The sequence below is a fragment of the Rhinolophus sinicus genome, chromosome 5 (genome assembly GCF_057876585.1).
Source record: "Rhinolophus sinicus isolate RSI-liver-muscle chromosome 5, RSI-T2T, whole genome shotgun sequence".
Taxonomy (NCBI): domain Eukaryota; kingdom Metazoa; phylum Chordata; class Mammalia; order Chiroptera; family Rhinolophidae; genus Rhinolophus; species Rhinolophus sinicus.
Genome location: NC_142505.1, coordinates 51,786,532 through 51,812,151, shown reverse-complemented (window position 1 = coordinate 51,812,151; position 25,620 = coordinate 51,786,532). Strand labels below are relative to the sequence as shown.

At 34.5% G+C, this 25,620-nt stretch overlaps 1 protein-coding gene across 1 annotated transcript in view; it reads left to right on the top strand.

The window, feature by feature from the left end:
• The window catches only part of DNAH12 (dynein axonemal heavy chain 12), a 192,536-nt gene that overhangs the window by 70,869 nt on the left and 96,047 nt on the right, over window positions 1–25,620 (top strand). Inside the window, exons 23-36 of the mRNA XM_074313144.2 lie at window positions 1,365–1,484; window positions 1,798–1,954; window positions 2,186–2,358; window positions 4,998–5,150; window positions 5,406–5,645; window positions 5,975–6,220; window positions 6,550–6,669; window positions 11,796–11,905; window positions 14,956–15,139; window positions 15,273–15,413; window positions 18,892–18,975; window positions 19,537–19,725; window positions 22,501–22,620; window positions 24,213–24,398. Coding sequence (XP_074169245.2) covers window positions 1,365–1,484; window positions 1,798–1,954; window positions 2,186–2,358; window positions 4,998–5,150; window positions 5,406–5,645; window positions 5,975–6,220; window positions 6,550–6,669; window positions 11,796–11,905; window positions 14,956–15,139; window positions 15,273–15,413; window positions 18,892–18,975; window positions 19,537–19,725; window positions 22,501–22,620; window positions 24,213–24,398 — 2,223 coding nt within the window. The remainder of the gene's footprint in view (window positions 1–1,364; window positions 1,485–1,797; window positions 1,955–2,185; window positions 2,359–4,997; window positions 5,151–5,405; window positions 5,646–5,974; window positions 6,221–6,549; window positions 6,670–11,795; window positions 11,906–14,955; window positions 15,140–15,272; window positions 15,414–18,891; window positions 18,976–19,536; window positions 19,726–22,500; window positions 22,621–24,212; window positions 24,399–25,620) is intronic.

Sequence of the window (25,620 nt, the reverse complement as noted above, 5' to 3'; positions counted from 1 at the left end):
ATATTTATATCCTTACATTTATATTGAAAGCATATCAAAGATGGTATTATATTAAAGATGGTGTTCTATTAAAAATATAGTTTCTATTAGCATCAACTTCAAACTTTGTTCTGCAGTTGTCTTTTTAATTCATAATTTGGATCTGCTATTATCATTTACTTTTTTTTTTTTTTTTTAAGATTTTATTGGGGAAGGGGAACAGGACTTTATTGGGGAACAATGGTCAAATTGTTGTCCTTTCAATCTTAGTTGTGGAGGGTTCTGTTCAGCTTCAAGTTGTTGTTTTTTCAGTCTTAGTTGTGGAGGGCGCAGCTCAGCTCCAGGTCCAGTTGCCGTTGCTAGTTGCAGGGGGCACAGCCCACCATCCCTTGCGGGAGTCGAACCGGCAACCTTGTGGTTGAGAGGACAGGCTCCAACCAACTGAGCCATCTGGGAGCTCAGCGGCAGCTCAGCTCAAGGTGCCGTGTTCAATTTTAGTTGCAGGGGGCTCTGCCCACCATCCCTTGCGGGACTCGAGGAATTGAACTGGCAACCTTGTGGTTGAGAGCCCGCACTCCAACCAACAACTGAGCCATCCGGGAGGCAGCTCAGCTCAAGGTGCCGTGTTCAATCTTAGTTGCAGGGGGCAGAGCCCACCATCCCTTGTGGGACTCGAGGAATTGAACTGGCAACCTTGTGCTTGAGAGCCCACTGGCCCATGTGGGAATCGAACCGGCAGCCTTCGGAGTTAGGAGCACGGAGCTCTAACCGCCTGAGCCACCGGGCCGGCCTATCATTTACTTTTGAAGCAAGTTATTTTTTAACCCCCATCCCTTTAAATGCATTTTTAGCATAAAAATGTTAGACAGATATGAAAGTATACTTTGAACTCAAAATCACAGGTTGTTCAATTATAATTGAACAAATATATAATTATTCAAATTATATACTCTGGTTATACAGTGTAGCTATGGATTAATAACACAAGGGTTCTAACTGCTAGTCCAGTTTTCCACCAAATTGTAGTCTCCTTTTCAATTAAATCTTGGTGTCAATATATATAATCTATCAGATTGATTTATTTTCTTACTTTTTAATAAAACCCTTACATTTTATTATAGTAGAACTAGTGGGTATTCTATGTAGAAAACTTGACAACTCCTCACAGCAAAAGAGCATAAAATCCATATAAATATTTCAAAAATATAACAATAATTTATAAACAATTTTCAGGTCTTTTAAATAGCCATCTAAAAATGTTCAAGTCTATATGGTATTCTAGCCTACAAATGTACCAACTATTGCACTTCCCTATTGTTAGACATTAGGCTTTTTTTCTTCCCTTCATAATCTTTTGAAGTTAGAAATACTTTTCAATTGTTCAGGCTTATCCAGACTCTGCAAGAAGCAACTGGGTTCGCGAGTGGCCTGGCCAAGTTGTACTTTGTGTTTCTCAAATGTTCTGGACTTCTGAGACACAGGAAGTTATAAGTGGTGGGACAGAGGTAAAGCATTATTTGATTTTAAATAACATTCTTTTCTACATGTTGTCTTTCTTAGTTAGCTTACCTATTCTTCGCAAAGCCAATTTCCCCCCCAATTTCTACATGTAACATTAAAATTACACCATTCTTTGGAAACTTATTATTAATATTTTATACTAGGCTTAAACAAAATCATTCTATAATTCATTTGTATATAGAGATATAGAAATCAGAATATAGGAGTCAGAAAAGTTTTATATATAAGAGTAAATATATGAAATATATATTTTAGATATTATATATAACATTAGTTTAATTGCTTTTTATTTTATAGGCATTAAAGAAGTACTATAAGGAACTTCAGAATCAGCTAAATGATATTGTAGAGCTGGTGAGAGGAAAACTATCAAAGCAGACCAGGACTACTCTGGGGGCTTTGGTCACTATTGACGTGCATGCTAGAGATGTGGTCATGGACATGATTGACATGGGTATGTGACTTGTCCTTTAATAGTAAAGATAAAACAGCAATAGCTTCTAAAAACAAAGACTTATACTATATGTCTTTTTCTCTCAACAGAATTTGTTTCATATGGTCTTTTCTACAAATTGGAAAACGAATTATTTTAACATTCGCTCTTTTAAAAGATGATAAAAATACCTATTTTTCAAATTGTTTCCATTTTAGGATTATGTGTTTTGTTTTACTTTATTCTTTTTAGGTGTCTCACATGATACAGATTTCCAGTGGCTTGCTCAGCTTCGATATTATTGGGAATATGAGAATGCTCGAGTTCGTATCGTTAATTGCAATGTAAAATATGCTTATGAATATCTTGGTAATTCACCTCGACTTGTCATTACTCCTCTAACTGACAGGTGTTACAGAACACTGGTATGCATTTAAATTATTTTCATTCACACATTAAAGATTACTTTTTGGTGTGGTGTCATATTTTCTTGTCCAAATTTAACATGGCTATCCTCATTTTATTCCCTTATCTGTAATTATTGAACACAGCTATTGCTTCCTAATCCCAAATTCCCTTTATGTAAAATTACAGTAATGAATAATTCTGGGTGCTTTTGTAGAATACAAGAATGTTTGAATTACAATGCTTGAAAATCATTGGGGAAAATTAGAAAAAGGAAGATATTGGAGATTTAAAGAGGAAACCGGTGCTTCAGAAAATTATACTAATTTTTGTAGTGGAGTTCTGGGAGAGATGACAAGAAGATTACGAAAGTACATTTGGGTCTTAGAACTCCAAGTTAGTTCTGTTGAATAGGAAGGAGAGAGCTGAAATGTAGGAGGGTGGTACTGAGGTCTGTGCTTTTTAGGAAACTATAGAAGATAGAGCTAGCACTATTTTTTTTAAAAAAACCCAAAACTCGGGAAATATGTTTCCCAGATAGAATACAGGACTTCCGAGTAATTTTGAATTTCAAATAAGCGATGAAAATTTTTTTAGTATAAATATGTCCCAAATGTTGCACGGGACATTCTTAAACTAACAAATTATTCATCGTTTATTAGAAATTCAGATTTAACTGGGAATCCTATATTTTTATTTGGTAAATCTGGCACTTCTATCTGGAAATTGAGGAGGAGCATCAAGAAACCACCTGCGCTGAGTAAGTAAAATGAAAGTGTCTTTGATTGAGTTTTCTAGAAGCAGAAATGAAATGGGAATTCTCGGACAAGTGATTTACTAGGGAATGCTCTCAGAAAAAAGCCTATGAGAAAGTGAGGAAAGCAGGGGGAAAAGCTAAGAAAAAATGCAGTTTCATCAGATGGGTACTTAGCCTAATCTCATGGGGAGCGTTGGGGCACGGATGGCATCACAGAGGTATCCCACTTTCGGCAAAGGGGTCTGGCTTTTATATCCCTTTATTGTCACTGTCTGTGAGTCATCCTTGGGGTTAATGGTGTAAGAAAGCTTTCAGGTATTTGCCAAAGAGGTAGATCCTATTGAGGGGAATCCTCAGGAGAGAACAGTGGTGAGCTATTTGTAGCTGACACAGTAGTTGGGTGATGGATGCAATGGCTAATAAAGGGAATCTGGGTAGGGTGTTAATGCATCTACAATAAAATGTTTCACCAAACCCTCTAATTTCTCAGGAAGCTACCTGAGGGCAGGGATCATGTCTGTCTGGTTTTCTACTCCAGCCGTGAACAAGTATATAATTACTCCCTAAACATTTGTTCAGTAAATGAATCTCAAGTTTGTGTGTCTTATCTGGAATCTGAGTGAAATCAGAAGCTGTGAATACTTGGAAGGTGGAAATTAAACAACTTTGAGTTGTAAAATCAGAATCACATTAAACACTTATACACAACACTAGATTGAAAAAAACTAATGTATTTATTAATCATAATGAAAGGAACACACTTGTAAGCATTTTCTTGAAATTGTAAAGAAGGGAGAGACTGAGGTTTCCCGTAGTCAAATTAATGGACCTTAACTGTATAGCATTTATCATAAATCTAAGATAGATAAAATATCATTGCTGTTGCCTTTATTTAATGAGCTGTCTCTATTTTATTTTAGTAAATGTAAAAATATTTATGATTTATGATTTTTCAAAGGTTTATTTTAAAAATAGACTTTATTTTTTTAGAGCAGTTTTAGGTTCATAGGAAAATTAAGCAGAAAGTACAAGCGAGTTCCCACATACCCCTGCCTCCCCATAGGTACAATCTTGAGTCCCTTAACCCTGTTTTTTCTAACAGGAGTTAAGTTGCACAAACTCGCAGAGTGGTTTTCATGAAACAAACTCCATAGTCAGAGTTGACTATAATTTATATGCTTCTAAAAATTTCCAGCCACTGTTCTAGTCATCGTGGGGACCCAGAAAGAATTCAGATACAGGTACTGCTGATGTTGCTCTAAAGGAGCTTACAGGCAGAGAGAGAGAGAGAGAGAGAGAGAGAGAGAGAGAGAGAGAGAGAGAGAGAGAGAGAGAGAATTAATTGTAATGCAAGGAGAAAGAGATACTACTGGTAAGAGAAATATAAAACAGTGTTAAGGGGATGGAGAAAAATACCAAGAGTAGAACCAATAGCCAAGGTGAATTCATAGATAAATTTGTACAATAGGTCATTTGTTTTTCTTCCAGCTGTTAAGCCCCCATTTGTAACACTCTCTTTCAGATGTTTCCTCTCTTTGCAGCTAGCCATGAGATTGTCATTACTGAACTCTATTATCATTTCCACAACCACTTCTAATTAAACTTTTCTGACCAAATGTTAATATCTCAAGGCTAGATTCTCTTTGTTTTTAAAGGCAAATAGGATACGTATAAAGTATTAAAAGATAAGGAGATTTTGCTACGTTTTCACTTTTTTTGGACTGTAAACTGCTTTTTCTTTATGCAGCTAGAAAATTGCTAAAAATTAACTGAATAATGTAATTGTATTACTGCTTTGCTGAAACTACAAATAAAACTAAATCCATTTTGTGAGCAATTATTTATTATGGTTTTTTTTTCAGTTAAGCATGGGTTTATTTTTACATGTATTTTTATTTTCAGATAGGTGCCTTCTATTTAAACCTTGGAGGTGCTCCAGAGGGGCCAGCAGGCACCGGAAAAACTGAAACCACCAAGGACTTGGCTAAAGCTCTTGCTGTACAGTGTGTGGTGTTCAACTGTTCAGATGGGCTAGATTATCTAGCAATGGGAAAGGTAAAATTACGTATTAAATGTGACAAACTTATAGCGAGGTCTAACTGGACAAACTGAAGCAAATTCACATTCAAACATTATTTGAATGTAGTTTAAGCATTACTTGAACCTTGGCTTTAGGGGTAACAAAATTGTTTTTATCCTTGGGGCTTTTATTAAGCTTAACTTTCAGTTTTGACTTAAAATGTTAAATATTTGTTTTAATAAATGATGCCTTTTCCTAAGAAAAATCATCTCCCTTTTTCTTGCCCTTAGTTTTTTAAAGGATTGGCTTCTTCTGGTGCTTGGGCTTGCTTTGATGAATTTAATCGAATTGAGTTGGAAGTGTTGTCGGTAGTAGCTCAACAGATCCTTTGTATTCAGAGAGCCATTCAACAAAAGCTTGAAGTGTTTATTTTTGAAGGGACAGAACTTAAACTCAATCCAAACTGTTTTGTAGCTATTACCATGAATCCTGGTTATGCAGGACGTTCTGAATTGCCTGACAATCTTAAGGTAATTTTTTTCTAAGAGTGTAAATTTGTTAATCAAAAGTAACAGCAAAATCCACTCAAAGTGGTATAATTTTCTCACATGTATTTGTAATCTCCCCTTCACCTTTTCCATTTTCTGTGAGGTAAACCTTCAAAAACTTTTTTAGACATTTAAAAAATGTTAAAGTACATAAAATTATTAAAGTGCTACTGAAAACATTACAGAGTTGATGAAAGGTGTGGCACTGGGGGAATAAACTTGAATATAAACACATCTTCGGGTGCTTATGCTCAGCTTTAAAAATGGTTTCCTTTATGTAAATAATATGTTTCATTTATTATATACTTCAGGTTCTTTTTAGGACAGTGGCTATGATGGTTCCAAACTATGCCCTCATAGCAGAAATCTCCCTCTACTCGTATGGATTTCTGAACGCAAAACCTCTGTCTGTGAAGATAGTAATGACCTATAGGCTTTGCTCAGAGCAGCTCTCGTCGCAGTTTCATTATGACTATGGAATGCGCGCAGTAAAAGCAGTTTTAGTGGCTGCTGGAAACCTAAAACTAAAATTTCCAAATGAAAATGAAGATATACTTGTAAGTATTAAATACATACTTGTGAAAGCTTCAGTAGAAAAGATAATTTTTTGTTTTTTAGCAAAGTTGGTTAGGAACTATAAATAGGTGAATAAGAGAGTTGTTGCTTTGAACCTTTTTACATGGGGTTGAAATGATAGTTTTGGGGGTTATGTTATTCATTATACTTTATAGAATATGAGGACCTTTTGGCTTGATGAGCATGGTGTTGGCTTGTTAGCATGGGGATTCCATGGAGCAATGTAAAAGAAACTTTGACTTTTGGCATGGGGGTGGAGAAGGGTAAATACTGGCAATTAACTTACTTTGCACTTTTTGGATGATTTTAGCTTCTTCGATCAATTAAAGACGTAAATGAACCAAAGTTTCTATCACATGATATACCCTTATTTAATGGAATAACTAGTGATTTATTTCCTGGTATTAAACTTCCTGAAGCTGACTATCATGTAAGTAAACTTTTGAATGACTTATTCTGTAAATAAATTTATCTGATGAATAGTTTATACAAAGTTTTATTAAATGAGTGAAATGAAATCATTCTGTTTGGAGGATAAAGCTCTATTTCGGCCACCTTAGTTAATGAAAATGAGTACATTTTAGTACTTCCTGTTATATGATACCAGGGTTAACAAGATTCAAGTCAAAGATAATGTTGTAAGATAATAAATATTTTATTTCCTATCTTATGATTTATAATACTTACCACTATGAATACCATAGCACTATTGTGAACAGCAGGCAGAAAAGATGGTAAACTAAATGTGGTAAAACATAGTTAACACAATAATTTGTTTCTCAAATTTTAAAGGAAACAAACCATGTGCATTTCCAATTCCATTTAAAGTACAAACATTATAATGAGGCCTACATATGTATACACATAAGAATAAGTGCCTGCTATTTATAGCTGTTATATAATATAAAATCAAAATTAAAATTAATTACAAACAAAACAATCTCAATTTAATGAGATAGATAATGTGTGACTAAAACGAAATTGTTACATTATGGCAATTTCTATGGTAAAATGTACAGTGAAGATTCTTTTGAGTTCAGCATGCGTAAACTGTTACTGGACAGAACCAGTTCCAGTTACTCAGTAGTTGCCAGCCAAAAGACAGCTCTGAGATGATTTTATGAGAAGGAAGCCAGCAAGCAAGAACATGCTGGGGTTCATTCCCCAAAGCAGTGCGTGTCCCTGAACAAAGGTTTGGATTCCTCTTTTTTCAGGGAGATTACGCATAAACATTAAGGTGAACTTCCTCATAGCACCGATAGGTGGGGACATTCCTGCACGTGAGCAATTAGAAAACATACTTATACATGCGTTGCGTGTTCAAAAATGGTGGCAAATCCCTGCCCCTGGGAAGAGATTTTAGTATTATAATGAGTGTATAATGAGAAAAGTTCATGAGCAGGTCATTAGAGAGTCTTCCTCCAAACTGCTTTGGCTGGTCTCAGGCGGTTTCAGCCGCTTCAACCCTCTGGGCCTGCAAAACGTCCTGGGCTGATCCTGCAAAACATCTCTGACAATCATCAAGGTTAGGGATTATGTAGGTATGGAAGTGCTACAGGAAGAGAGGGTTCTTGGCTTCACATAGGAAAGAATTCAAACATGAGCTGGTATAGAGTTTAAAGTAAAAGTAAGTTTATTTAGCAGAGAGTAAGAAAACAAAGGCCACCCCATAGGCAGAATGGTGGTCTCTAATCTCTAGTGGATGAGAGACCCCTCCATCCTCAGGGCTGGGATTTATACATATTTTCTGTTTCTGTGGAATATTTATTTGTATGGAGGAAAGGGAGGAAAGAAGAACAATGGTAAGTTTAACTTTGTAAGATGTAAGAAGAATAGGGGCAGGTTTGTTTTTTAACTGTTATAAAGCACAACCTATATATTATGTGCCGTGGGCTTAACTATAGGAGTAGTCATAATAGAATCTCTAGTCTTTGAATAGTTTGTTCTGTGTAATCGATTAACATTGCCTGAGTTCTGTACCTTGGAGCACGATGTGATTAAAAAGAGCTTATTATGAATAACAAATGATACTCCTATCACTCCAGAATTCCAAGGGTTTAAGGACCTTTGTTTCAGAAACAGAGGTCAAAGACCACATATATTTTTGTATTATACCACAGGTGACTATCAAGATGATTCAGGATATGCTAATAGGATTTTTTAAAATACAAATGCAAAATCTTAACATTCTCTTGGAGAACTCTTATACTCCCATGAATATAGCAATAGATTCATGGATCCATAGATTCCAATTTGAAAAATGCTACTAGTGCTGGAGGGGTGTGCTACCAGAATAGCTCAGTGCGCCTGCAGCTCAGCCGAGAAGAGCTGGGGCTGTAAAAAAAAACACTATACCATCTTGCTTTTAAATATGTACTGTATTCCTTTGTTTTGCCTTTACTAACTTCTTTTGGGTTTCAGGTAATGTTTATTACTCTATTAGTCTTCTCTGTTGGCTTTTCAGTTTTACCTCAGTGGTTGCTTCACAGATTAAAATACAGTATACACTCTTGACTTACTACAATTTACCTTAATTTTGTATTCTACCATTTCAGAAACAATATAAGGACTTTAAATGGGATAATTCCATTATTCACTCACCCCTGCCCATTGTACTGTTATTGTCATGTATTTTACTTCTACATATGTTATAAACTCCACAATACATTATTTCTTGCTTTAAGTATTAGCATTTTTTATAAAAACAGTCTTTTATATTTACCCTTTCTAGTGTTTTTTAATTCCCTCCAGCAGATATGTGCTTTCATCTTTTCCCTACAATGTAAAGAACTTCTTTCAGTATTTCTTAAGTGCATGGGTCTTCTGGAAACAAATTCTCTCAGCTTTTGTTTGTTTGAAAATGTCTTTAGCTTTCATTTTTGAAGAATAATGTCGCTAGATATAGAAATCTAGATTGGCAGGGGTTTTCCCACATGCGCCCCCCCCCCCCCCCATCATTTTAAAGATGTCATTCCATTAACTCCTGGCTTTTATTGTTATGCTTAGAAGTCAGGAATTTTTCTTATTTATGCTTCCTTGACTATAATGTGTTTTTCCCCTTTGGCTGTTTTTTATATTTCTCTCCTTGTTTAAGTGCCTAGTGTTGTCTGTTTTGTACTTATCCTGCTTGGCATTTGCTGCACTTGAATCTGTGGATTGATGTCTTCAGAAAATTCTCAGATAATTTAAATTGTCTTTTAAATTATTTCTTCTGCCCTATTTTCTCTTCCATTCTCTTGGGACTCTAATTACGTGTATGATAGACCATTTTATATTATCTCACTTGTCTCCTACGCCTTGTATTTGCTTTTTAAAAATTGTTTTATTATCTATGCTTTAATTTGGATACTTTTTATTGACCTGTCTTTAAGATTAACAATCCTTTGTTTAGCTTTATCCAGCTTCTGATAAGCCTATGGAATGAATTCTAATTGCATATACAGTCATGCACTGTTTAACAATGGGGATACATTCTGAGAAATGTATCAGTAGGTAATTTCATCATTGTGTGAACATCATAGAGTGTACTTACACAAACCTAGATGGTATAGCCTAGTACCCACCTAGGCTGTATGGTATACACTGCTACTAGGCTACAAACCTGTACAGCATGTTACTGTGCTGGATACTGTAGGCAATTATACCAAAAGGGTAAGTATTTGTGTATCTAAACATAGAAAAGGTACAGTAAAGATACAGTATAAAAGATGAAAAAACAGGACACCTGTATAGGGCACTTACCATTAAGGAGCTTGCAGGACTGGAGGTTGCTCTGGGTGAGTCAGTGAGTGAGTGGTGACTGAATGTGAACTCCTAGGACACTACTCTTCACTATTATAGACTTTATAAATGCTGTACACTTAGGCTACACTAAATTTATAAAATAACCTGAGGTTAAATCAAGCACCAGAGAAAATGATGCAATCAAGAGACATGGTAAATGCGAGATGTGTGAGGCTGCTGCTGGCGTAACACAGCATACTGTTTTACAGCAAACTTTTTACTTTAATTAGAAAGAGTACACTCTAAAATAATGACAAAAAGTATAGTAAATATATAAACCAGTAACAGTCATTTATTATCGTTATCAAGTGTTATGTACTGTATATAATTGTATGTGCTATCCTTTGTATGACCGGCAGCACAGTGGGTTTGTTTACTTCAGCATCACCACAAACATGTGAGTAATGTGTTGTTCTATGATGTTATGAAAGCTATGATATCACTAGGTGATAGGAATTTTTCAGCTCCATTATAATCTTATGGGACCACTTGTCATATATGGGGTCCGTCATTGACCAAACATTAGGTGGCACATGATGGTACTTTTTTTTTTTAGTTTTATTTAGTGTGTCCAATTTGGTTTCATTAAGCGATCCCATTTCTTTGCTTAAATTCTTTATCTTTTTATTTATTTTCTGTTATATTGTCTGGTTTTTTTGTACATTTGTAAGTTATCGTAATGTTATTGACTGCTAATTATGACATGTGGATCATTTGTGAGTTTGTTTTACTTACTTTTTTTCCCTCTTGATCATCAGTTATTTCTTATGACTTATAAATTTTGATTTTTATGTTACAAATGTGTACAAAATAATTGTAGAGGATAACGTGGTATTATTTTCCTGTAGAAGAACCATGTCTTTTCCTTTGTCAGATAGCAAAATTAAGCTCCTGATCAGTTCAAATCAGGAATTGACCTAAGTCAGAGTTTTGTTGCAGCATTATTGAGCTTTAGTTTACGTCTGGTTTCAAATGTCTTTAGAGTGAGAATTGTCCTACTGTGTGATAAAGCCCTCTCCACTAGCAGCATCCCACGACTAAGGAAATCTCTTTCTCTGTATCTTCTAGTTAAGCCCTTGATTTCTCGTTATCACCTCACATTCAGCATAAGCATAGGAGTGGGAAGAACTTTGTGTCTGAAGCTCCTCCCAATTCAAATCTGTCACACAAGCCCATATGGCCATTAAAATATCTGTTGGTTTCTTCCTACTTCAGCAAAGTCCCTCTGCCTGTAGCAGGCCCAATCCATTGCCCATCTATGTTCACACTTGGAAAATGTTTCCAGGGGCAAAATTAGCTATTAATTTGCACTCACTTAAGAAAGGCTCATCCCTTTCTGAAATTTAGTTCCTTTAGACTTATTTGTATTCACAGTGCTCCGGTATCTTTAAAATGTTTATGAATTTTTTTTAGCTTCTCTGTTTATTTCTAGTTACTACAGTGTGAAGGGTTGTTTGTCATCTCTTTCTATATCCTATCCAAAAGTAAAATTCTGGAAAACACCATTAAGAGAGTTGTTTTCATGTAGCATATATCCACTGTTTGGTGCTATAATCTTTAGTAACTAATGGGAATATGAATAATTTAAAAGTATTTTAATTCTATTTGTTTATCCTTTTAATTAAAAAAAATACAGCTTTAAGAAATAATTTATCAACATAAGAAGATACAATTTTCTTATTCCTAAATGAAAAATCTACATTTATGAAATGTGTGTGATGTGATTTGTAATGTCATTTTATAGAAATGCATTCCATTTTTCTCTTATTTTAGGAATTTTTGGAATGTGCTCATGAAGCTTGCAAAGTACACAATCTTCAGCCTGTGAAATTTTTTCTTGAAAAAATGATTCAGACATATGAAATGATGATTGTTAGACATGGGTAAGATGATAGATTATCACTGTCTGCCAGTTTTAGATGTTATTTTAAAATTAAACTATTAAAACAACTATAATTTGTGTATCAAAAGATCAGCAAACTTTGTATGCTAGGTAGGCTAGGGAGCAAATAGCCCCCACCCCTAATCCCTATTGCAGTGGCTTAAAAACAAAGGTTTATTTCTTTCTCATGCTGTATGTCCCACAAGGATTGGTAAAGAATGCTCATTCAGTGATGTAGTACTAATGACCACCACAATTTACTCTTTTGGTCATCAAATATGTTATGCACTCTCCTTCATGCACATAAAATACACTCTTCCTTTCCAAGGAGACAACCTAAAAGTTCCAATCAATCGATGAACCAGACTCAAAGTTCAGGATAGCTAGGTGATGCGTTTCTGTATCAAATTTGGAAGTTGTTCTTCTTGATCCAGACACCTACAAACTGGAAAGTTATGTGCCCTCCACATACGCAGTATTATACGTAGTAGGGGGTTTACCAGAACAGGACTATTGGAGCAAACATTCCTTTTCAGAAATTAAAGAATAGGAGACAAACAGGAAATACAGTGAAACAGGAAACGAAGCCAACGCTGGTCAGTAGCAACTGTGAAACCCAACTGGGCATGTGGGGGCCCCATTTCTGGAGATAGAGTGAAATTAATGGAGTTTAAGCTTCAGGACCTCTCTATTACAGAATTGTACACCTGAAATCTATGTAACTTTACTAACAATTGTCACTCCAATAAACTTTAAAACAAAAATTTCAGGACCTCTCACTTGTAGGGGTCCCTCTAAGAAGTCATAATCATTTTGTATACATAATTTATTATATAGGGTGTCATTAAAGTGGCTGTGGACATTTTGTGTTCACAATTGCATATATATATGTGTGTATATATATATATATATATATATATATATATATATATATATGTGTGTGTGTGTGTGTGTGTGTGTGTGTGTGTATGTGTGTGTGTGTGTTTGTGTGTATATATATATATATATATATATATATATATATTTCCTTAGAGAGCCTCCCGTATCAATTGTATAACCTTAAAACCCCATAAAACCTGGATCCACTTTTTCTTGATTTTGCTCCCTGGAAGGGGCCTTCCAGTTAACTGTTCTCCATGGACCTTGGTTCAACCTTCTGAGAGGTCCTTCCATCTCCATTTTCTTCCCCGATCACATGTGAAATAGACAATAGAGAAAATGTCCTTGGAGTTGAGAAATGTTTTCAGCCTGCTCTGCCTATAGAAAGTTGAGGTCTCAAAGATCATGATAATTTTAAAGGCAGGATTTAAAAACAAAACAACCTTCGTATTATTTAAAATTTCAAACATATACAAAAATAGAGGGAATGCTAGTATAGTCAACCCTCATGCATATAATATCCAACGATTATTTTTAAGTCTTGAACATGAACATGTGTTTTAGCCTAGACTGATCGTTTGTTTGTCAGTAAACACTCTCAAAAACTTAATAAGCTTTTTATCTATTTGATTCCAGGAAACTCTATGTACCAGTAGCCATAACTACTGTCCTTATTAAGTCATTTCTGAATTTCCTGTAGAATCCTTGAACCTATCAGGCTTAATTGAGAGGGCCACACTCTTAATCTATTTTTCCTGAAAAATAGGGGTGCCAAAAAAATATATACACATGAGTTGTATTCATCCTTTGTTATCAGTATATATTGAGTATTACAATTTTAATACAGTTTTTTCCTTTCTTAAAATTTGTATACATTTTTGGCACCCTCTGTATTTTATCCTCCTGAAAAGATTATTGGAAACCATATTAATCTTTAGGTTTTAATAAAGTGATGCAATGGCCAACCCTTGATTTGATCTTTGATGCCAGGCTGCGTAGATCTTTGTTCTTCAAAGATTTTCTCAATTTATATTTTACCAGTAGGGAATAAGAACAAATTGCCTCTTTCAGGCCTGCAAGTTCCTGAATTTCTGGACTCTTTCTATTCTCTTTCATTCTTGCTTGTAAACTGCCTATTTTTTTCTGGGCTTATTTCTTTTTGTAGTTTCTTGTTAAATGCAGCCATCATTTGTCATGATATACTAATAGTATTCTGTTTACTATTCTTTTCCCCTAAAACTACAATTTCATTGGGTATATTATCTGTCTTCCAGTTCATTTGAAGGGATAAATTGACCAAATGTTTCATTCTTGTATGACATTAATTGCCAATCTTTGAACCCCTAATAACAGTTAATTTGCCACCCATGACCTGGCCTATAAGCCAAAGCTACATATTTTAGTCTTTTTTTATTATAACAAGAATACCTTCCCTCCTTCTAGTACCAATTTCTGTCACTAAGGATGGGCTAGGGTATTCTGTAGAAACACTCAACACCCAAATTTTAGTGATTAAAAAAACAAAGGTTTATTTCTCATTCATGCTGTATCCATCTTGGGAGGTTCTGCTTATCATAATTGCTCAGTGTCCCAGGTTTTTGGAGCAGCCACCATCTCAACATTGTGTGTCATAGCTCTGTTAGAGGGAAAAGAAAGCTCTGTAAGGTCCCTCTCTGGCAATTAGCTATTACCTGCTAGGAAGTAACGCCCATCATTTCCGCTTATTTCTCCTTAGCCACCTATTATTTCCACCAGAGGGTGAAGAATCCTGTGTGCAGGAGAAAGATTCAGAAATATTTAGCTAAGAGCACTAATAATTAAATTACTACAGCAAGTGAAGACTTGAGGAAAGAGAATCCTTCTCACTCCTCTCTTCAGAAGGACCCAAGTCATTTCTTTTAATTTTAAGAGTATACAATTATTCAGTTTTCATTTGGAGATTATTTAAATTATATTCTCTTTTGTAGATTATAGTATTGGTGTAAAGAATTTGATTTAGAGATCAATCAGTTCAGAAGTTAAATATATTTTCCTCATGTCTGAGAAAAATTCATATAATTTCAAAAACTATGTAATAATCATCATAGGGTAAAATTTTATATACCAGCATATAGGCAAATAATTTACTTTGATTTAGAGTCTTATTGTATAATTACTTCTTTTCTTTAATAGTTTTATGTTAGTAGGAGAGCCTTTTGCTGCTAAGACAAAAGTTCTGCATATGCTGGCTGATACTCTAACTCTTATGAATGAACGTGGCTATGGAGAGGAAGAAAAGGTCATTTATAGGACTGTAAACCCCAAATCCATTACTATGGGCCAACTTTTTGGACAGTTTGACCCAGTATCTCACGAGGTAATCTACAGTGTAAACATTCTTAACTCTTATTGACAATGCACATTAAACCAAGAAATTTGAAATGTTTTCATATTATCACTTTGTAGTTTTATAGAGGAAGCTTTCCAACTTTTCCCTTTTTCCTTCTCAGTGGACTGATGGTATTGTGGCTAACACTTTTAGAGAATTTGCCTTATCAGAAACACCTGACCGGAAATGGGTTGTATTTGATGGTCCCATTGACACTTTGTGGATAGAGAGCATGAACACAGTGTTGGATGATAATAAAAAGGTAAATTGTTACTACTAAAAGCAAAACAGATGCACAATGTGAATATACCTAACACTACTGAACTATAAACTCAAAAATGGTTAATTTGGTAAATTTAATGTTGTATGTTTTATACCAGAATTTTAAAAAGCAAAGCAAAGCAAATGTAGATATGCTTAAGCAATGATATATGTTCAACAACTAATTGCCTAGGACTGTATATTTAAAATGAAGGATGCAGCAATTTGATTAAGTTTACAAATTATCTTTTCAATGAAAACTATGCTGTAGTAGTAAATCCTTTACTTAATTTTTTATAGAATAAAAGTATGTTCTATTAAAATGACTGCATAGCCGAAAGGCATAGTAATGTAATAGATGGTGATAAATTGTAAAGTGACTCCAGATCTATGGTTTCTTACAGAACTTGAAATTTATATTCTAGAGAAAATAAAAAGGCTTCATTCCTCTTTGAAAACATCAAATGATTCAGTGCTTATATGTGACACATTACCTTAGAAGCTGTGAGATATACAAAAGAACTAGAAAATGAAAGATTTCTAGTATTTATTTTAATTGAGAGATAACATACATAAAGTATAAAATGTGCATTAACTTTAAGTTTAGATTTTATGATTTTTTTTTACATAAGTGTACACTCACATAACCATCACCTAAATAAAAATGCATAAAACTTCTTGTACCCTACAAGGTTCATTCATGTTCATTCCCAATTGGTAAACTCCAGGGGCAATCACTATTCTGACTTCTACTGTGATAAATTAGCTTTGCTGGTTCTTAAACTTCATGTAAAAGGAATTATCCTCTTTAGTGTTTTCCTTTTTTTGGTTGATATAGTGTCTGTGCTATTCATGTTCCATTTTATTTATTTATTTATTTAATTTATTCTTTTTATGCCTGTATTAGTATTCTGCTGTATGAATATAGCACAATTTATTTCCATACTTATGTGAAATCACTACACCACTAAATAAGCAGATTAATTTAATTAGCATTCAAACATGTACCCTAGTACTTTATCATAGGTGGTTGGTCATTTATTCATATTCTTTCTTTCATACATTCAGTCATATTGATTGAGCTAAGGACAGGGGGAAGTAAACAGACAAGAATTAGTGATGATTCCGAAGAGAGGGGTTAATCAGTAGAGTCAAGTCTGAAGATTCATAGTCAGGTAGAAAGATTGTCTCGTGTTGGATGAGAGGGAAGCAAGAATGGATAGGTATAGATACAGGTGAATGTATGTATTTAATAGTGGAAATTTGAAAGCAAATCCTTTTGATTGTCTTTTTTCCTTTGTGAAATGGTAGGACCTGGTTCTTTGCACACTTGAGGAGAAAGAGGAAGGTTTAAGTTAGTTATTTGGAAATGGGAAAGAGAGCTGTGTAGGAAAACACAGAAGTATAGCATAGTGTTACTGATAATCTGATTGAGCCAAAGACCATGAATTTTCAGTTGTAATGCCAAGGTCTGCGTTTGTGAGATCTTCTCTAACAGTCTAAGCAGTTTGGATGTGGGTGTAGATAATGTTGCTAGATTGGAAATACAGAGACTTTAAAGAATGGTAGAAATGCTACACCATAGAACAGAAGCTGCTTAAAAATGGAGGAAGTGAAAACAACAGGGATATGAAAACGAAGAGAAAAAAAGTATAGTAGGAGTCAATGAGTGAGAAAGCTGGATAGGTAGGAGTCTGTGGGCAGAGACTGGGATGCTTGAGTTTAGTATTTCAGAATTGTGTAGTGTTCCAGGATAGAAGGTCCCAGGTATATAAAGTGGATGTCTGAAGTGGAGTAGGGGAAAAGTAAGTAAAGACAAGGTGGTCATGGATCCAAGGTTTATAAGATGCTCCCCTGCATAAGTGCTGGATCAGGCCAGAGTTATAGTAGAAAGAGATTGAATCAAGTTCTAAAAGCTTGAACTAACAAGGGGGGATGATTGGGTGCTGGTGACAGCAGCAAGCAGGGGTTTGTCAGAGGAGCAAGTGTTGTACCAAAGGTTGGAGTAGATGTGTTTGGGAAACAACATGAGGGTGTGAGGAGAAAGCTGACTCCACCTCCCAAATTTGTAGTGAGTAGAAGAACATTTACTGAAATAATCTGGTAGAAGGTTAAAAATATTCTGGACCAGCACTATCCAATAAAACTTTCTGCAGATGTAAATATCTGCACTGTCCAATAAGACAGCCTCTCGTCACGTGGCTTATTGAGCATTCATGCATACATTGAGCATTTGAAATGTGGCTTAGTGCAATTGAAGAACTGACTTTAAATGTTGTTTAACTTTCGTTCGTTAAGCTAAATATAAATAACCACACATGATTACTGGTTAGTATATTGGACAGTCCAGGTCTAGACCATTTATTTATTTTACAGATTAGAAACAGATCCAAAAATGGTAAATGTCATGTTGTTGACATATGACTAGATAGGGGCAAAACTGGGACTATAGTGATGACTGTAGGGGCAGAGAAGAAACACTGAAAAATAAATGACTAGGAATAATTTAAAGGACTTAGTAATGAAATTAATTTGGAATATCAACAATTAATAATGATTTTTAAAATTATTAAAAGTTAATGATAATTCCAAAGATAGAAGCCAACGAGATTGAGAAGACAGGATGACTTTAATAACAATGTGCAAGAAACGAGTTTGGCAGGAAGCAGTTGCAAATTCAATTTACGTATTTGATCAAAAAGGAATATTTTAGATTAAAAGATACCTAGGGGACATAGCAAACACAATGCCTGGTCATTGATGGAATTTTAATTTGAATAAATCAGTGGAAAAGACATTTCTGGTACACTTGAGGAAATTTGAGTATTACATGAGTTGATGATATTAGATGATTAGAAAGAAATTATTGATAATTTTGTTAGATGTGATCATGTTATTGTGGTTATATAGAAAAGTCCTTATTTTTTAGATGAATATTGACATGTTTGGATGTGAAATGCCATGGTATGTGTAATGCTTTCTAAAATAATCTTTTTAAAGATGAAACAAATATGGCAAAATGTTAACATTGGTAAAATCTAGGAGATGGGTATACGAGTGTTCACATTATTCTCTTTTCTATTTCTCTTTTTTTATTAATAAAAAGTCTCTGACAACTTTATAAAATCAAGAGTATTTCATATAATTTTATTAACAACAAGAACTGAGATTTGTACAGGATTTTATAGCTTTTGCTGTCTGTTATATAGTCCCCCCAACACACACACACACACATAACTCTATGAGAGAGAAATTATCCCTGTTTGTAGATGAAGAACCTGAGATTCAGGGATGTCATGTATTTGCTTACCTGGTAAGTAATTGACAGAGCTAGACCTAGCATTATGATTTTCTGGCTTCCATTCTAATACTTATTACATCATATCACAGGATATACATTGTGTTATAAATAGAATAAATTCTTACCTGAGAAGTTTGAGAATTTTTTATATAAACATCGGAAAAATAATTGCTTTTAGCTTTGCCTTATGAGTGGAGAAATCATTCAAATGTCTCCTCAAATGAGCCTCATCTTTGAAGCAATGGACCTTTCCCAGGCCTCAGTAAGTTCAGAATTTTACATAACAGTAGTTTGTTTATTTGTTTGTTCATTTATTCATTCATTCATTTAGTCAATAAGTTTTTTTTTATCATGTCTCAGAAGATGAGTTAGGCACTATGAGTACAAAGATTAGTAAGACGCAGTGTATGCTCATTTAAGGAGGATGAGAAGCATGCTAATCAATAACGCCAATATAGCATGCCAATAAATAATGCTCTGAATATTGAGGGGATGAGTGCCCCAGAGGGGAATGGATAGAGGAGGACCATGGGAAGCATTTGTGTATTTAATCTGGTTTTAAGGGGTTAGACTTCTCCAGGGAGTTTGGTTGAGGCTGGTCATTCCAAATCATGACAAGATATAATATAAAGACCTGAAGCCATGACATGCCTGGGGAACTGTGACTGCAAATAGTTTCATCTAATGTATGTGAGGCTGTAGAGGAAGACAGGAGCCAGCTCATGAAAGGCCTTATAAGTCATGCAAAGAAGTACTTAATAACTGCCGGGTACTACTAGTATAAAAGCAACAAAGGAAAACAATTTTTGTCTTTTTTCTCTAGCCTGCCACTGTAAGCCGCTGTGGCATGATTTATTTGGAACCCTCACAGTTAGGATGGGAACCTCTTGTGTCTTCCTGGTTGAATTCACTGAAAGGACCTCTACAGGAACCAGATCATCAGGCTCTGCTGAGAGGACTTTTTGACTGGTTAATACAGCCTGCTTTAAAGCTTCGTAAGAAAAAATGCAAGGTAATATTCTAATTCTCTGACCCACTCAAGTTTCTTTAGTTTTTACTCAACTTAGTCTAAAGTCACAATGGTAGGATAAATAACTAAAATCAATTTCACCTTAGACATTTAGTGTCCATTTTTTAAAAACTTGAAATGTTTATTGTGGCAATCAGTGAGTCACATGACAGTTGTAATAAATAATAGAAATTCCATGTACATTTCACCAAATTTTTCCCCATGATAACATTTTGCAAGACTATATTATATCACCAGGATATTGACATTGATACTATCTACTAATCTTATTCAGTTCCCCTCGTTATACTCGTATTCAAGTATGTGTGTATGTGTTTATCCCTCTGGGTTTTATTTTAAAATATTTAAAAAATAAAAATTATGTTTAGAGTGTTCATGATGATTTCATATATAGTATACCCATAGTAAAATGATTACTATAGTCAAGCTAATATATCATCTCAAGTAGTTACCACATTTTTCTGTGTATGTGTGTGGTGAGAGCACCTGAAATCTTCTCTCTTGGAAAAACTCCAGTATCTGTAGTCATCGTGCTATACAGTAGATCTCTAGACTTACTTATCCTACACAACTACAGCTTTGCACCCTTTGCTCAAGGTCTCTCTATTCCATTCCTGGTAACAATTGTTTCATTCTCTGGTTCTATATATTCAACTTTAGATTCTGCATGTAAGTGAGATCATACAGTTTATCCCTTTCTGTGTCTGCCTAGTTTCACTTATCATAATGTTAACAAAGTTAATCCATGTTGTGGCAAATACCAGAATCTCCTTCTTTTTAAAGGCTGAATAATATTCCATTGTGTATATATACTGCAATTTCTTTGTCCATTCATCCATTAACAGACAGTTTGTTTCCATGTCTTGACTGTTGTGAATAATGCTGCAATGAACATGGGAGCGCAAATATCTGTTTGAAGTACTGATTTCATTTCCTTTGGTTATATACCTTGAAGATAGATTTCTGGATCGTACGGTAGTTCTATTTTTAATTGTAGTTTTTTGAGGTTCCTCCATACTATTTTCCACAATGGCCGTACCAATTTATATTCCCATCAACAGTGCACAAAGATTTTTCTTTTCTCTATATCCTCACCAACACTTACCATCTTTTATCCTTTTAATAATAGCCATTTTAACAGGTGTAAGGTTATATCGCATTTGCATTTTTTTTTTTTTTTTTTAGTTTAATAGACTTTATTCCTTTAGTGAACAACCTCTACACACAAAATAGATGGTTTAAGATCTTTGAGTGGAAAGGAATTTAGGTCTCAAAGAGGTTTTATGAGTCTGCTACATTTTCTGGAAATTATTTAACTGAGACTTTTAAGACCCCTGATGGCTGAGACCAGACGGAAAGGTGCATTTTCTTGATGATTAGTGGTGATAAGTGCCTTTTCATATACCTGTTGGCCATTTGTATGTCTTCTTTGGAAAAAATATTTATTCAGGTCCCTCACTATTTTTAAGTTGCATTGATGGGCTTTTTTGCTATTGAATTGTTTGAGCTTCTTATAAATTTTGGATATTAACCCTTTATCAGGTATATAGTTTGCAAATATTTTCTCTTAGTCCATAGGTTGCCTTTTCATTTTGTTGATTGTTTCTTTTGCTGTGCTTCTACTGTGCTTTTAATTTAATATAATTCTACTTGTTAATTTTTACTTTTGTTGCCTGATCTTTTGGTGTCATATTCAAAAAGTCATTTCTAAGGCCGTTGTTAAAGAGCTTTTTTCCTATGTTTTCTTCTAGGAGTTTTACACTTTTCAGGTTTTACATGTAAGTCAGTAACCCATTTTGGATTGATTTTTGTGTGCAGCATAAGATAATGGCCAATTTCATTATTTTCCCAACACCATTTATTGAAGAGACTATGCTTTCCCTAGTGTGTATTCTTATCATCCTTGTTGAAGATTAGTTGACTGTATGTTTTAGGTTTATTTCTGGGCTTTCTATTCTGTTCCATTGGTTAATATATCTGTTTTTGTGTCAATACCATACTATTTTGTTTACTAGAGCTTTGTAATATAGTGATCCTCCCCTCATCCATGGGGGTATGTTCCAAGACCCCCAGTGCATCTCCATTTCCTTGTATATATAGTTTATCCTGCCTTGAACATCCTTCCCTTCTGCACCTGACTAACACATATTTTTTCCCAAATTCAGCTCAGATATTTCTTCATCTGGGAAGCCTTCCTTGATTTATTCCTCTCCCATTTCCCTCCTTGTCCTCCTCCTCCGTGGGTCTGGGCTAATTGTTTATCCCAAGTACTCTAGTCACCTCCCCCCACCCTAGGACTTCCTCTGCCTTGTCAGTATTACCCCCTATTATTGTTGTCTATTTAATTTCAGTATCATTCCTTTTTAGAGTCTGTGTGTTTTATTTCTATTTCTCCTAGCTTGGTATATATGTATAGTATGTTTTTTATAAGTGTTTGTTGAATATATAAATGAATGGATGACTGTTAGAGACTTTATTTCAGCTATCCCTAGAACATTGTTTATTCTCTTAGAGTAGTTAGTTTTCATTTATCAGAGAATTTAGAATATGTTATATACAATTGTATAATATAACATGCTAAACCAAAACAGTTGAGAGATGTTTGTATCATGCATACAGTTTAAATTCTGTAAGTTTAAGTGTTATAAAGATCTTTTGAAAACCATATATGCTTTTCTCAGTTTTTTAAATGAAATATTTATTTTCTTTTATTTTTCAAATAAGATGAAAGAAAAGTATATTTTTTTCCCATTGCAGGAACTGATTCCTACAAGTGATAGCAATGTGGTTGTATCTCTCACACGCCTCTTTGAAGCACTGCTCTGTGACGTGGTAGAAAATGATCCTACAAGCAAGCACATTCGTGTTTGGATTATGGTAAGTTTTATACTTAATGTGGTTTTTGGTTACAGGATAAAATATGCCTTTGGCAAATGATACTTGTACTGAGAAAGACATTGTGAGATCCAAAACTATTTTTGGTGAGCACTGAAAGAATAGCTGAAGACGTTAAAGTTGCCCTGACCTGAATTTCTGACTTAAAAATCACTTTAAAGAAAATAAAATATGTCTGAATGAACCGAATCTACCCTGTTATTTATAAAAGATCATAATTTGATAAACACTTAATAAGGTGACTTAATATTAAGTCCATTAATATGGACTTTAAGTAAATTGATTTGTCTTAATGTTAAGCCAGGATATAGATAGACTGCAAGAAGCTGGCTATGGAAGACCAGGAGCAGGCATCCACCTAGCTGGGTGGAGTATTGGTGGCAGAATCCATAGAGCTCACGGGTACGGGGGAATCCAGGTTAGTTAATGTCTGGAGGTCACAGAAGGCCAGCCAACATGACTCTGAGGGAGTCAAAGGAAAGGCGTTTTGTTTTCTTTCCTGGTGTACGCTACTTTCCCATCCACCACCTTATTCCTGAGTCCACCCAATCTACCTTCTCTTCCACTCTATGGGACATCAGTTCCCTCTTATTGTTTCCCCTTCACCTCATTGCCACAGAAAATCTTCTACCTCAGACATCTCACATTCCAGAGTTCCCTGCTAGCCATATCTCTTTTCCCCCCTCCCCTTTCACCTTTATTTCCCAATACTTTAGAAGAAATTGAACAGGTATGTTTAGTATAATTTATTTATATCCCTTTTTCTTCCTAAGTTTGGAACAGCCTTTCACAGAACTAGTTTTTAATATTCTTCTATATATATCATTGTTACTTTTTTATAAAATAAAAGTATCTTAGGAATAGTTTACCTACGTAAACTTTGTATTATATATTTCCTGAAAATTTTCATTCTGTTAGTAAACCTAAACTCCCAAAATTATTTAAATGGTTCAGAATCATTTTTAGACTAATATAAACTGATACCTAGTTGAAAATTTTCTCTTAAAATATGTTTGATAGATTTTTAAACTATATAAGGCATGTGCCTAATATATACATTTTTATATGTTAAAATACCATACATACTTACTTGCACCTTTTCTCACAATATATCTTGGAGATCATTCCATCTCAGTAGAGTTACCTTCTTTTTTAATAACTGCATGTATTGCAGTGTATGTAACATAGTCCAATTAAGCAGACTCCTGTTGAAGAACATTTGGGTTGCTTCTAATCGTTTGCTATCACAAGCAATGCTGCAGTGAATTTTCTTATACATATATCATTTTGACAGGTGAGAATATATTTCAGGATAAACTCCTAAATGAGAAATTCCTATATCATTTGGCATGGTCATTTTAAATTTAGATAACTATTGCCAGAGAAATGACTGCATGTGACTTAGCTGTGCTCCAATCCACTTCATTTATAGATCTGACCTTTTCCAAGTAGGTTACCCAGGCCTTAATATGTTAAATTTTAATTAATTTGTTAAAATTTTCTTTTAAATAATTAGTTTAATTTTTATTTATTTATTTATTTATTTATTTATTTATTTATTTATTTACCAACAGGCATGCTTTATGTTTTCTTTGATTTGGTCCATTGGAGGAAGTTGTGATACAGATGGTCGCATTGTTTTTGATTCTTTCCTACGATCAATCGTACTGGGAAATGACACCAACCCAGTACCTGAATCTGTGGGTAAATGGGAATGCCATTTTGATGAAAAAGGCCTGGTCTATGACTACATGTATGAGGTATGATATAAAATGATTATTATGATAAGCTATAAACCACAAAGTCTTGGATCAGCAGGAAAAACTCCTAGGTTCCCATTCTAGGGGATTGACTCTTGTGGTTAGCATTTTAGTTCCTTTCCTTTAGTTTCTCCTCCTATAACTGTGGACAATATAGACAAATTTGCTGTAAGAATATTTTATATTTTCAGATTTAAATTAAATCTATTTTCTCCACTTTAAAAAAGAATTTTAAAGAGATTATTTTAAACAATAGCCATTTGAATAATCATTTGATTCATGCAAATTTTACTTAACAGAATCATAGATCTGGATAGAGCCTTGGTTACAATTTTACCTAAATTTCAAGGTTTACAGATAAAGAAGCAAACCTAAAAAGGCAAATGGCTAGACGAGTCAGGACTGGCACCCAGCTCTCTTGACTGCCAGTGCAGAATTCTTTCCCTCAAACCACGCTAACACAGAATTTTATCAATATGACCAGGAAGAGAGTTTCATCCTCAGTAGTCATAGTGAGAAGTCAATAAAATCATGTCTAAAACTGAAAAACCAAGAGGTGGTAACACAAGTATATTCTTTAAGAAGTGGAGGTAAATACCAAAATATCCAGCTTAAAGAGGTAAAGGTGATTGCTGGAGAAGAGAAAATGAGAGTGGGAAACTGCTGGTTTTTTGTGTGTTTTTTTCCAATTACAGTTTTATTACTTTCAGGTGTACAGATAGCATAATGGTTAGACATTTATATAACTTACAAAGGGATCCCCTTGATAAGTCTAGTACCCGTCTGACACCATACATAGTTATAATATTATCGACTATATTCCCTATGCTGTACTTTATATCCTGTGACTCTTTTGTAACTGCCAATTTGTACTTCTTAATCCCTTCACCTTTTTCACTCATCCTCCCAGTCCTCCTCCCTACTGGCAACCATCAGTTTGTTCTCTGTACTTATGAACTTGTCTCTGTTATGTTTATTCATTTATTTACTTTTTTAGATTCCACATATAAGTGAAATCATATGGTATTTGTCTTTGTCTGACTTCTTTGCCTAGCGTAATACCCACTAGGTCCATCCATGTTGTCACAAATGGAAAGATATCCTTTTTATGGCTGAGTAATATTCCTTTATATGTATTCATATGTACCACATCTTCTTTATCCGTTTGTCTATCAATAAGAAGCTTAGGTTGCTTCCATATATTGGCTATTGTGAATAATGC